The following is a 13,371-nucleotide window of genomic DNA, read 5'->3' as shown; positions in this document are numbered from 1 at the left end:
GAAAAGGTCAGATGACCTTCTACAGTCAGTACATTGGCTGATAGCTAAAATGATCCTAAGGGGGTAATACAAAACCTGTTCAGGGGAGAGTAGAGAGCAGCTGGCAAGAACTTCTGCTGGGTAATAGAGTAGGTCACAGGCCTCCTCGATCATCTAGGCTGCCATTCTGCCACCTCCATCAGGCCTCTGATATCTGACGCCTGAATCAAAAAGTCCTAAAAAAGTCTCAAAATGCATAAAAAGTGCCAGCACATACACCAGTAGGGGACTGAGGTAACTATGCAAAAGTCCCGAATCATGAATTTGACTAGCAGTAGTTTACGCCAGATTAATGAAGAGGTGGAAATATGACATACAAGCCATGTATTTCCGAAACTGTAAAAGCCCCGCCCACATCTGGAGGCAGGAAATGAGGAGGAAAAAAGAAAAGCTCTCTTTGACACTCTTCCACTGTCTTACACAACCTGGAAATGCAATGATCACGTTGTACGAGACTGGGTGTGCGTGGCCAAGTCACATGATTGTGACGTCAGTGAAGGTCCTTCTAGTGGAGAGGAAGGAAGACGAGGACTTCTATTGCGTTTCATGCTATATTTCCTGGGTTTTTTGGCTAATCGCCAAGAACTGCTGTGTATAGCTGTGCAAAGTCAGCATAAGCCCAGCGCTTCTCCTCCATACTCACTTGGTCTCGGAAATCATTGCTAGACCGGCATAGGAGCAGGTTTCGGGCATGACTAGTGGGTGCATGTTTGACAGGTAAACACACGTGTTTTTGGCTCGGCATGCTGATGGACCTTGGTCTGGCCTGACGTGTCTGCGTGCGTTCTAGATTTCCGCTTTCTGACTGGCTTGAGAGGATCCGAGCCTCAGACGCAAATCGGAAGGAGAGGAGTCGACATTATGGCCGGCGGTGGTGGCCTGGGCTGCGAGGGTAGCAGCCAGAGTGACCATCAGTATTGTGAACTGTGCGGCAAAATGGAGAATCTAATGCGTTGTGGACGTTGTCGCAGTTCATTCTACTGCAGTAAAGAGCATCAGAGACAGGACTGGAAGAAGCACAAACTGTTGTGCAAGGGAACAGCTCAAGGGACTGAGTCAAAGGCTGCTGGAGAAGGAGCTGAACCAACAAAGCCTACTCCACCAGCGCAGAACCATTCCAATGCTAGGTCCACACTACCTAAATCAGGTAACGAAACTCTAGTAAAGCAGACTGAGCCTCAGAAAGCTGAACCTTCTAAAAACAACCTTCCCAGAGAAGCTTCCATGTCCTGTCCAAATTCAAAGCAGCGAGAGGTGGTTGTCGGTGGGGCCACACTGAGGGAGATCAACGAAGAGGACTATACGCAGAAGTCGGGTGAAGCGTGTGGTAATGTCGCCAGTAGGCGAGGAGAAGGTGGACTGGAAAGGCCAAACGGGCACAACAAACCCCTCTTACAAAAGCTGGCTCTGGAATATATCATCCCGTGCATGAACAAGCACGGCATCTGTGTACTGGATGACTTTCTTGGCCAGGAGATTGGTGAAAGGATTGTTGGTGAGGTGAAAGCCTTGCATAGTACGGGGCGCTTTACTGATGGACAGCTAGTGAGCCAGAAGAGTGACTCCTCCAAGGACATCCGCGGGGATCAGATCACCTGGGTGGAGGGCAAGGAGCCAGGATGTAAGGCAATTGGGCACTTGATGAACAATATGGATGACCTTATACGTCATTGTGGTAGCAAGTTGGGCAATTTCAGAATCAATGGAAGAACTAAGGTGGGTGGCATCTACACTTCAAGGCACTTTACAACTTTATTTTAGGCTACTTTTAAATCTGTTTTAGTTTTTCTATTATGTGACGGTAACAGACAAATGTAAGTAATAGACATTTGCAATGTCTGACACGCCATTTACACCCTTTACGTCAGGTTTATGTGATGTGCAATGTTTCACTAAACAAAATCTGTTTTGTAAATTCTCTTCTCAGGCAGTATATCGTCTTAAAATATGATCCAATAAAAACTGCAAAAAAAATTAAAAATTCTTAACACTTTGAGGACCTAGCTTAAATTTGACCCGGCCTGATTTTTTTTTCAGATCTGCTATGTGTCACTATATCCGATTATAATTTTAACTTGCCAAGGTGATTTTCAGAATAAATATATATATTATTTTTTTTTTTTTTTTTTTTTTTGTGACCTGTTTCACTTAACCTAAGTGGTATATTTTGGTTGAAATTTTTGCCTTTATTTATGAAAAAATGTAAAATTTAGTGAAACTTTCTAGTGATTTTTCAGAATTTTAACTCTATGCTCTTCACACAGTTAGTCCCAAATATGTTACTAACTAACATTAACCATATGTCTGCCTTATGTTGACTTTTTTTTTTTTTTTTTTTTTACATTCTAACATTCAACAAACTTCGCAATTTTCACGAAAATTTTAGATTAAATTATTTTAGAGGCCTATTCATATTTAAATGGATTTTAAAATTTCTATTAGAAACTCACCACAAAGTACCACATTTTTACATTTCACCCCTCAAAATATCCAATACAGCCCTTGTTAAGGTTATGAACCGTTTAAGCATCGAACATGAAATAAAACAAAATGGTTTATTAAGCCCATTAAATTTACATGTTCATGCAGGGAAAAAAATGAGAAAACACTTCTCAGCTTTTTTGCAGTTTCTCTCGATTATGATAATACCCCACATATGGATGTAAACCACTTTATGGGCCAATAAACGCATATAAAGAAATGTAAACGCACAACGGCCGTCTCTCTCAACTTTTTTTGTTACTCACTGCCTCCCCCCCCACACACAATCAAGCTGTTTATCTTTGTATGTTTCAATAAACTTCATCTAAGGAATTTGCAAAAATGCACCTAAAACGTCCCAAAAAAATAAAACTCAAAAAGAAGAGAAAAAAACTGATCAGAATAATGATACATGCCCAATATCAGTTTGTGGGATTTGGCGTACCCCATGTACTCTGCACAGCACATTATAATTAGTTTAATGGGGGAAAAATCTGATGGCTGGTTCCCTATAATTTTTTATTGGTATTTTATTGTTTACGTTGGATTTCTCTTGTATTGAGCTAGTTTAACCCTAATTTTCTCAAATTTTTTTCTATTAACAGGCAATGGTCGCCTGTTACCCTGGTAAAGGAACAGGCTATGTACGGCATGTTGACAACCCAAATTCCGATGGAAGATGTGTTACTTGCATATATTATTTGAATAAGGACTGGGATGCCAAGGTATTTTAAATATATATTTAGAATGAGATTTTCTGACTAGCATTGTGAAAAAACAACAATGATGTACTGCTGCTCCACTATTCGGTGTGTAGTTGTGGCAGACGTACCTATGTGATCATTCAGTCTAAACAAAGAAAATGTTTCAGCTCTCAGTAATGGTAAATGTGTTATACAGTAACAGGAAAGATAGAAAAATGCAGACTAGCTTTAGCCTCCGTGTGTCAATAAGATTATGGTACTCATGGCTTGGTGTGTAATGCCGCCAGCCAGTCTTAAAAGAACCACCTCTTAGGTCATGTGAGTCGATCACAAAGGGTAGCAACTCTTACCTTGCCGTTAAAGGTGATACATACTCATAAGTCCAAATACACACAGAACGTGGTAATGTCAGAAATATGACATCTAATTCAGAGTTTTAGTTGTACATCCAATATGGGCTCTACAGCTGTTGCAACTAAATAAATTACTTAAGACTAATTGCAATTCATATACGGTTTTACTTTAAATTGTTTCTTGGTGGTAAAAGAAGATAAATACTTACTGGGAAGCGCATATCTGTAACATTTGCAGACATTGGGGCTCATTTACTAAGGGTCCGGTGGACCGCACTTTCGTCGGACATCCCGACAATTTCCGTTTTGCGCTGCTGGGACAGGGATTTAAAAGGGGATTTTGGTGCAATCATGCCATCTTTCATGCGACACAAATTGGGGGTTGGGCCAACGGATTCGAACAAACCACAGGATTTAACTTTAAAATTGTGTCGCAAGCCAAGCACTTACATGCATCGGGAGGAAGATGGTCAACTCCGGCAGACCTTAGCGGGGGAGCAACACATGCAGGATATCGGGCGCACGATCTTCATGAATTGCGCCAGACTGCCTGATCATCGAACACTCCGGACCTTGTTAACTCAAGCGGCCAGGTAAGTGAATGTGCCTCATTGTGTGCACATCTTGCAGGTTGTGTAGTATTCACAATCAATAGGATCCAGTGAGTGAGGTATAGCCGAAGAATTTTATTTATTTATTTTTTTAATTTATCATATACTTTAAGAAGTAATAAAATTAGTAAAGCATCACGCTTGGGCACCAAACAGAGATATATTTTCTTTTTTTTTTTTAAACAGTTTTTATTGGATTTTGAGAAAAGTTTTATCCAAACAATAAAAATAACTGACATACAATAAATGCCCTTTGGGCACCAAATGCATCACCTCATAGGACACATGACCAGACATATTGTAGTATGTAATAGCATTTACCTATAATACGACTACTTGCATATTTAATTCTAGTCATTTACAGGAGAGTAATGTAATAATATTATTATATAAAATACTGTCTCTATCTTGTGAAAATATAGGATACCCTAGGACATATGTAAGAGTTAAAGATAACCTCTAAGAAAAGAAAAACAGGGGAATAAACAGACAACAACAAGACTGATTACTGACATTTAGTCTACAGGTCGTATATTGATATGTGAGGCCAAGAGCTAATAGTCGCCCAAGATTTACTCTTCGAAATGAGTGCTGTGTATCCAGACTTCCCATTGGGTATTGAAAGTTTTGTAGTTGTTATTTTGTAAAGATATAGCCTTCTCATAGGAACATGTAGTATTTATTTGTGCTATAATCTCTTTAATAGATGGACTCTTTATGTCTTTCCAATATCTTGTTATTGCCAACTTTGTGGACATAAGAATGTGTGCTACTATATTACGGGCTTTTAGTGGAATTACTTCCATGTTCATTAATAGTAGTGCTGTAGCTGGGGAGAATGGAGTGTTGTAGATACCCAAACTATTGATTTAGGTTATATGCTTCTAGCCATAAGGGTTTGATTTTAGGACATGACCACAAAATGTGAGTTAGAGTACCCTTTTGGCCACAAAGTCTCCAACACCCTGGGGGTGAGGAACTAAATATATTGTGGAGACGTGCGGGAGTAAAATACCACCGCATATGCGTCTTAATTATTGCTTCAAGGTGGGAGACACTCTGAAATGTGGAATGGGCTAGTGCCAAGGCTTTCTTCCATAGGTTTGACTTTTAATAATAACCAAAGTCTTTCTCCCAGGCGTACATGTACGGCAGTTTGGACATTACCGTTTTATTGTTTAGGAGTAGATAGAAAAAAGAGATCCCTTTTTTATGGTTTGCTTTATTCTGTAAAAAATTAAGCACTTGCTTGTTTATTTGTAGAGTGTCTGGATTAAGGTTCAACATGAATTTGCGAATTTTCAGATAGTTAAAGATTTCTCCTGCGGGGAGATTGTATTTGATTGTTAAATTTGAGAAAGAGTCTAGTTTTTTATTGTTCCATATATCTGCCAAAGTTGTGATATTATTTGAACGCCAGAAATGGAGGTTAATATTTTGAATATTAAGTTCGAATATGGAAATAGGTATATTGTTGAGTTGTATTTGGGTTAGGTCTTGGATATTAGAGGAAATTAGTTCCTTCCAGGTTTGATCAGTAGCTATCATGGTGTCCAGTTTAGAAGTTGGGCTGTGTATGTTCCATATTGGGTTTATAAGTCTGGTTTGTAGGGGGGAATATATTTTCTTCTTCATGAGCTATACACTCACATTCTCAGGTTAATTAGTTGCATGCAACAGCTGTGGAGTCCAATATGTAGGGTGTACAACTACTACTCTGAAAGCTAGAATTACCATATATACTCGAGTAAAAGCCAAGGCACCTAATTTTAGCAACAAAAACTGAGAAAACCTATTGTCTTGTGTATAAGCCAAGGGTGGGAAATGCATTGGGCACAGCCTCCCAGTTTGCGCAGCACAGAAAAATAAATAAAGTAAGTACTCACCTTTGTGATGCCGCGGGCATCAAGAGAAGACCTGAGGGGGGTGCCAGAAAGGTGAGTTTTGACGTTATCTTTTTCTTGACTCAAGTATAAGTCAAGTTTGAGGTTTTCAGCATTTTTTTTTTGTGCTGAAAAACATGGCTTATATTTGAGTATATACAGTAGACGTCATTTTTCTGACATTACCAACAAAAATGCAGCAAACATTTCTACAGTCTCAAAACACTTCAGACTGTAGCTCGATGGCATTTTGTGCAATTGAAAAAGTATCCAAACCTAAACGAGGGGAGAATTACAAGAAAAAATGATTCAATAGGGAAACTTTTTGGATATTTACACTAATAACTCGTACCCCACATGGTTTCAACAGAAAACAAGAAGTAATTTAGTTTTTTAGAGAAATTACACTTGGCGTTGTTGTATTTTTATTCTCATGCTTAGTTTTCTCATATTTAACCATCTAACAAAGTGCAGAATAATTTGGTTAATATCAATATGTTCTGATTTGGACTTATGAATATGTATCACCTACTTAGGTAACGGAAGAGTTACTACCCTTTGTGGTTGGCTTATGTGACCGACTAGGTGGTTCTTTTAACCTGGCTGGCGGCATTACACACCAAGCCATTAGTACCGTATATTCTTAATTTGGACTTTGATATATTGCCTGAGACCCAGGTGTTCCCTTGCTCATCAATGTGCGCAATGAAGTTGGAGATTTTTCAGATGAGCGGACTCTGATCTATCCTTGTATGTGATCGGTAAGTTATGGCCATCATTTTCCTTTATCAGAGTGCCATTAAACCCTTACCAACGTTTGACGTAATAGTGTGTTCCCGCATTATGCAGTACTATTACCTCACGCTTCTGGCACCAGCTCCTGAGCGGCACCGGTACGAGTAGCTGCGGGCATCAGCTTTATGTTATGGCTGACGCCCGTCTCTAGCAGCCTCAATCTGAGTTTCCCCTGATCGCAGGCTTTAACCCCTTACATGCTGGGGTCACACATGACTGCGACATGCAAGGGGATTCTACTTTAAATCTGACTTCCGTAGCTCCAATGGTAACCCTTGGGTCTGCCAGTGCACCGGGGCTGCACAATGTATTCCGAGAGTCAAGCGATCAGATCCTCGCCTTAAAAAAAATTAATTAATTAAAGTTAAATTCCCCTAAACACACACATTCCCCCAAAATTCTATATATTTGGCAATAACTCAAAAACATTGGACCTGCTCGGTGTGTGCCGAATATTTTTATAAATATTCTTTGGAAAAAAAGGGTTCTAAAAAGTGATCATAAAAGAGAAAATGGGCGTCAAACATTGTGGAGCGTTTTGGTATTTTATCCACTGAGAATTTGTACATTTTTTGAAAAACACATTCATTCAGCCAAAAAAATTTCAACTTCAAAACTGCACACAATTTTGTTTTATCCCCTGTAAAACAGTCAGGCCTCTAAAAGTGACTTGAAATCTGAGGTCCCTCAATAGCCTGATTTTGTGTTTTTTAGAAAATGTGAAAAACCGCACCTCACATCTTACAAAAATGATGCATAAAAAAAAGAAACATGTCAACTTAACCCCTTAGGGAAGCAGGGTTTCTTTGCTCATTTCTCACTCTCCACCTTCAAAAATCCAGAACTTTTTCATTTTTACGTTTACAGAGCTGTGTGAGGGCTTATTTTGTGCGTAACAAATTTTACTTTCCCATGATGTTATTTATTATAACATGCCGTGTACTGGGAAGGAGGAAAAATAAAAAAAAATTAAAAATGCATGAGCGTCACGTTCTTCTGCGCTCAGTTTTTATGTCTTTCACTCTGTGCCTGGAATAACACCTCTACTTTATTCTTTGCTTCAGTACAATCGCGGTGATACAAAATTTATACAGGTTTTATTGCGTTTTAATACACTTTCAAAAATTAAACGAATGTGTACGAAAAAGGAAAAAAATTTCGGACATTGGGCGCCCTATTCGTCTCGGAGGTCACCGCCGGTTATAACGGTTTTATATTTTGATAGATTCGGCATTTTGGGAATCGGCGATACCTAAGGTGTTTGATTTTTACTGATTATTATGTTTCAGTTGTAGGGAACGGGGGGTGATTAGAATTTTTAATATTTAAAATTTTTTAAACTTTTTTTTTTTTTTTTTCACTTTCACTGCAATATGCAGCAAAGCCTAAACCTGTATAAAGAGAGTGTGAAGGGGTTAAAGTAGACATTTGCTTGTTAGCCGTTTAAAGTTTTTTTTTTTTGCGCTATGTTATGTGCGGAAAAAGTAGAACATTATGAATTTTAAAAGCCAAATTTTTCCAAATTTTAACCAAATATTAGTTTTTTCATAAGTAAATGCAAAACATACCGCCAAAATTTTTCAACTAACACGAAGTACAAAGTGTCACGAGAAAACAATTTCAAAATCCCCTGGATATGTTAACCCCTAAACGACGTCAGGTGCGGGTACATGGAGAGGGCTCACGGGCTGAGCCCTCTCGGTAACGTGTGCGATCAGCGCAGCGATCAGTGCTAGCAATGCGCCGCCGTGGATCGTCGTTCCCTGTGACGTCATACAGGAGATTTTCCAAAGACCTGAGGCTGTCTCGTTTTAACCTATTCATTACAATGTGCATTACAATGAGGAAGAAAATCCCCATATACTGCCATACTGTAGTATGGCAGTATATGGTAGGATCGATCAGACAAACTAGGGTTAAAGTACCCTTGGGAGTCTGAAAAATAGATCTGTGGATCAGTATGATTACAAGGATACCAAATAAATGTATAGGTTCTTATAAGGTTTTAAAATATAAAAAAAATACTGTGTTTCTTTGTTTTGCCCAACAACAGATTTTGGGGTAATTTAGGCCACAACAACCCAGAGTGCACTTACAAAATCTTAGGTTTCATTAAAACAAATTGTAACATTCTTGATGTGTGTGGTACATGGTGTTTTAGACTTTTTTTTTTTTTTACTTTTTTTGGTAATGTGCAAAGATTGTTGAACATTTTTGTTATCTGAAGAGTAAAATTAAAGTTACAGATATGATTATACCTAGTCCTTTGAAAGTACAAGCATAGAAAGCAAGCCCTTATATGATTCTGTAAATAGGAAAAATAAAGTTTTATGGCATTTCAAAACTAGGGGCAAAACAAACTCAAACGGAAAAGAGACTGCAGCATCAAGGAGTTGAACTGCAACAGATTTACTATGCAGCATGAGATGGTATAGTATAAAGCCTGTTACCACAAGCAACAAACTCCGTGCCCATATAGGATTTACTGGACCGAACCTAGAATAACTGAACGGACCTCTGAAACTGAATTGAAATCCTGCACACACAAAGTGCGTTTATCTTAACAACCTAGCCTGTGGTCAATAGGCTTTATCCTGTCTAGACTAGTAAGTCACAGAAAAAAAATTGACAAGTGTAATAATTGTCCACATGCATTGAAGTTCCATATATACTCATGTATAAGCCGACCCGCGTATAAGCAGAGGCCCCTAATTTTAACATTAAAAACTGGGAAAACCTATTGACTTGAGTACAGGCCGAGGGTGGGAAATGCACTGGTTCTAGCCTCCCGGTATACAGCCAGCCAGCTCCCATTTGGTATACAGCCAGCCAGCCAGCTCCCATTTGGTATACAGCCAGCCAGCCAGCTCCCACTTGGTATACAGCCAGCTCCCACTTGGTATACAGCCAGCTCCCACTTGGTATACAGCCAGCTCCCACTTGGTATACAGCCAGCCAGCCAGCCAGCTCCCACTTGGTATACAGCCGGCCAGCCAGCCAGCTCCCACTTGGTATACAGCCGGCCAGCCAGCCAGCTCCCACTTGGTATACAGCCGGCCAGCCAGCCAGCTCCCACTTGGTATACAGCCGGCCAGCCAGCCAGCTCCCACTTGGTATACAGCCGGCCAGCCAGCCAGCTCCCACTTGGTATACAGCCGGCCAGCCAGCCAGCTCCCACTTGGTATACAGCCGGCCAGCCGGCCAGCTCCCACTTGGTATACAGCCGGCCAGCCGGCCAGCTCCCACTTGGTATACAGCCGGCCAGCCGGCCAGCTCCCACTTGGTATACAGCCGGCCAGCCGGCCAGCTCCCACTTGGTATACAGCCGGCCAGCCAGCTCCTATTTGGTATGCAGCCAGCCAGCCCCCATTTGGTATACAGCCAACAAAGGGTCGTGTTCACGCACTATAATATACACTCACGATGTGCACCACCTGTAAGATCTAGTTACTTTATTAGGGAAAAGAAAGAGGTGAGAGAAAAGAAAAGGTTTGCGTGTGTAAACTAAAGTATAATTTTTTTTTTTTTAATTCTTATAAAATAGTTTCATATTTATTTGTTGAAATATATCCAAAAAACTAATATGGCTTCACTAGTATCACCATACTTTATGATTGCCAGAGAGGCTGTCAGGTGCCAGCTCAGGACAACTATACATGAGTGGATCCCCTAATTCTTCCTGTTACTTCTACTGTAAAAATATATAATGTCCCCCTAATATATTTTTTGTATATAAGGGGGTATGTGGGAGACAGAGTATTATCACTGTATATGCAGCAGTGAGATGCCACTGCACAATCTGCTCTCACTTGGTAGTAAATATAAGCTAGTGTTAATATTGTATATGCACAAAAACACTTTAACAAGCAGTATAATAGTTTTCTTGTGCAACAGCGTGGTTTCACTATATAGTTCAAAATCGCTGCCTCAGAGACACAGTAGGGCACTGCTGTTATGTGTATACAACAGCGCTCTTACTTCCCCTGTAACTACACACTGCCGCTGTCTGAATACGTGCTAAAAAGAGTATAGAAATGCTGTGCTCCCAGCTTCTAACGAGCAGCTGCACACGGCAGTCTCTGCAACTAATGCTGTGGCGTGGTACAGAGCAGTTCACACTATGTGGATTAATTTGCATGCACTCATTGTTCTGCGCTATATCCCAGAACTTCTGTCATTAAAGGGGTATTCCCTTTTCAACAAATTAATGTTATTGTTTGTATATTAAAAGGTTTTAACATTTTCCAATATAGTTTCTGTAACAATTCATCAGTTTTCTGGATATCTGCTTGTAGTCAATCTATTGAAAGCTTCTATGTTTACTACCAGTGGTCAGAATCTGACCGTGGTCACACAGATGCACTGCTCGTTAGTATCATACAGAGTAATCGGAGCTGTGTGATATAACGAGTTGTGCACCTGTGTGACCATGGTCAGATTTTTGTTCACTGGTACTAAACAATGAAGCATTCTATAGAATGACAGCAAGCAGAGATCCAGAAAACCTTTAGTAATTGATACAGAAAGTATATTGGAAAATTGTATAACATTTTATAATACAATCAATGACATTAATTTGTTTAAATGGGTATATCCCTTTAATTGATCAGCGTCCTGCAGCGTACTGATATACGGTCCTAAACTCTGGCTATCATAACTGTCCCAACACGTGTTTCGCCAGGTCACCCCGGCTTCTTCTAGTATGCAGCCAGCCCGCCCCCTGTCTACCCAACGCTTTAAAAAAAAAAAAAAAAAAAACTCTCCTTCGGGTGTTCCTAATGCTCGGCGTGGCTCCTCTTTTGTCTTCTCTGCGATGCTCCGCTCCTCAGCTCTGTCAACAGCGGCCGCATCATTGTGTTCGCCGACCGGTAGAGCGCATGGCCGGCTGCTATGCCAGATTTTCTGATGCTGGATGATCCATCTGGTGCAGTATCGATTCGTGCTTTGCACCTCCTATTAGTTTGTCTAGTTTTCTGCGCCACAATATTGAATTTTCTGGTGCACAGGCTACATGCCTTTTTTTGGATGAAATGAAAAACTACCTAATAAAATGGTCTAAAACCTTCAATAAATGTCGTGTAGGACATTTCGGGTGCAAATTACTCTAGTTTCTGGGGTAAACTGACATCTCCCCCTTTGAACATGGCATGGTATTGATCAGCCTGTGAGTCCAAAATGTGCTTATGTTTCAACAAAAACTCCCTTTTGCCTTCTGAATAGACATGAACTTTTGCATATTCCTAGGTAAACTTTATGCTAATGTCACACAGGGCATAACCACTGTGGGTTATTTTGCATGTATGACCTGCAGCAACAAACAAATCCCATCCGCAACAAAAATTGATATGATGCAGATGTAAATTTTTACAAACCATGCCAATTTTACTTTGGATTTCATCATTTTGCATTCCAGTTGGAGAGCATCTACAGAATCTCTACTAAAACCAGACCATTTTTTGGGGTTTTTTTTTTTTTTTTTGCATCTGTGGTGATGGAGAAAATGTTTGCTTGTGATTGGCCTTCCAGGAATAGGTTTACATTGCAGTACTTTGTAATTAAAGTCTGCATTGTGGATAGAACTTTTAATTATAGAGCCAGCCCCACTATTACAGATTTTCTGGGCATACAGTTAATAGAATGGACCATTGTATTGCACAGTTTCTTTGCTGGTGTAAAGATCAGTTTAAAAAAAATAAAGAAGGTCGTAGAGTTATTGCTGATGATTGCAAGACTAGATCTTGCGCGGAGTTGCTCACCTATCTTGGGTAGGGTTTCAGAATTTGGAATTTTATACCAGTACTTAGTTTAGTGTCAAGATTCTCAATACCAAAACTATAATTTTCCAGTAAAAATAACTGTAAACAACTTTAGTTTTAATTAGGCTGACACACCTTCTTAGATTCTTTTGACTCCATAAAGTATTTTTAATATCCTTATAATCTTACTTTAAGCTCTTTTAAAAGCTCAAATATAGGATGGTACCAGTGCACTGTACCTATGTAAGCTAGCTTTTCTAGTACTTGTATATGGGATAACCTAAATACCCACAACACTAGTAAGAAAAAAAGATCAGTTTGCACATGTATCACTTCAACCCTTACTTTCCTGTGAAGTGCTGCTGGAGCACAGCTGACGAGGCCAGGTCCACATCCTGTGTTTTAAATTGTGTTTTGAAACTATTCAAACCCTGCAGGGAGAAGTTTCTTCTGATCTCCGATGTGTTTAGGCCTATGTGCTTGCGATCAGGAACAAACTACTCATGTTTTGGTGGGAAACATGTGCTGTTTTTTCTCGACCATGAGTGTTAGGTCTAAACACACTTGTGATTATTCTAGTGTACCAGGGAGCTTTTCATAATCTGTAGTAGTAATTTTGGCTCAATAAAGGGATCACCTGCAGGAATGATGATGGTCTTGGGATCCCTGCACTAGGCTGTCTTGTGCAGGCTTCCAGCTCCCATCACTCAGATAGGAGCTGCTGTTCCTATCTCCCATCCCCAGTTGTA

At 39.9% G+C, this 13,371-nt stretch overlaps 1 protein-coding gene across 1 annotated transcript in view; it reads left to right on the top strand.

Moving 5' to 3' along the window:
• Positions 1–443: 443 nt before the first annotated feature.
• The window catches only part of EGLN1 (egl-9 family hypoxia inducible factor 1), a 39,867-nt gene continuing 26,939 nt past the window's right edge, over positions 444–13,371 (top strand). Inside the window, exons 1-2 of the mRNA XM_072141158.1 lie at positions 444–1,755; positions 3,126–3,245. Coding sequence (XP_071997259.1) covers positions 901–1,755; positions 3,126–3,245 — 975 coding nt within the window. The 5' untranslated portion in view covers positions 444–900. The remainder of the gene's footprint in view (positions 1,756–3,125; positions 3,246–13,371) is intronic.

The sequence above is a fragment of the Engystomops pustulosus genome, chromosome 3 (genome assembly GCF_040894005.1).
Source record: "Engystomops pustulosus chromosome 3, aEngPut4.maternal, whole genome shotgun sequence".
Classification (NCBI taxonomy): Eukaryota; Metazoa; Chordata; class Amphibia; order Anura; family Leptodactylidae; genus Engystomops; species Engystomops pustulosus.
Note: the sequence above shows the minus strand (reverse complement) of the source record. Positions and strands in the feature narration are given on the sequence as shown.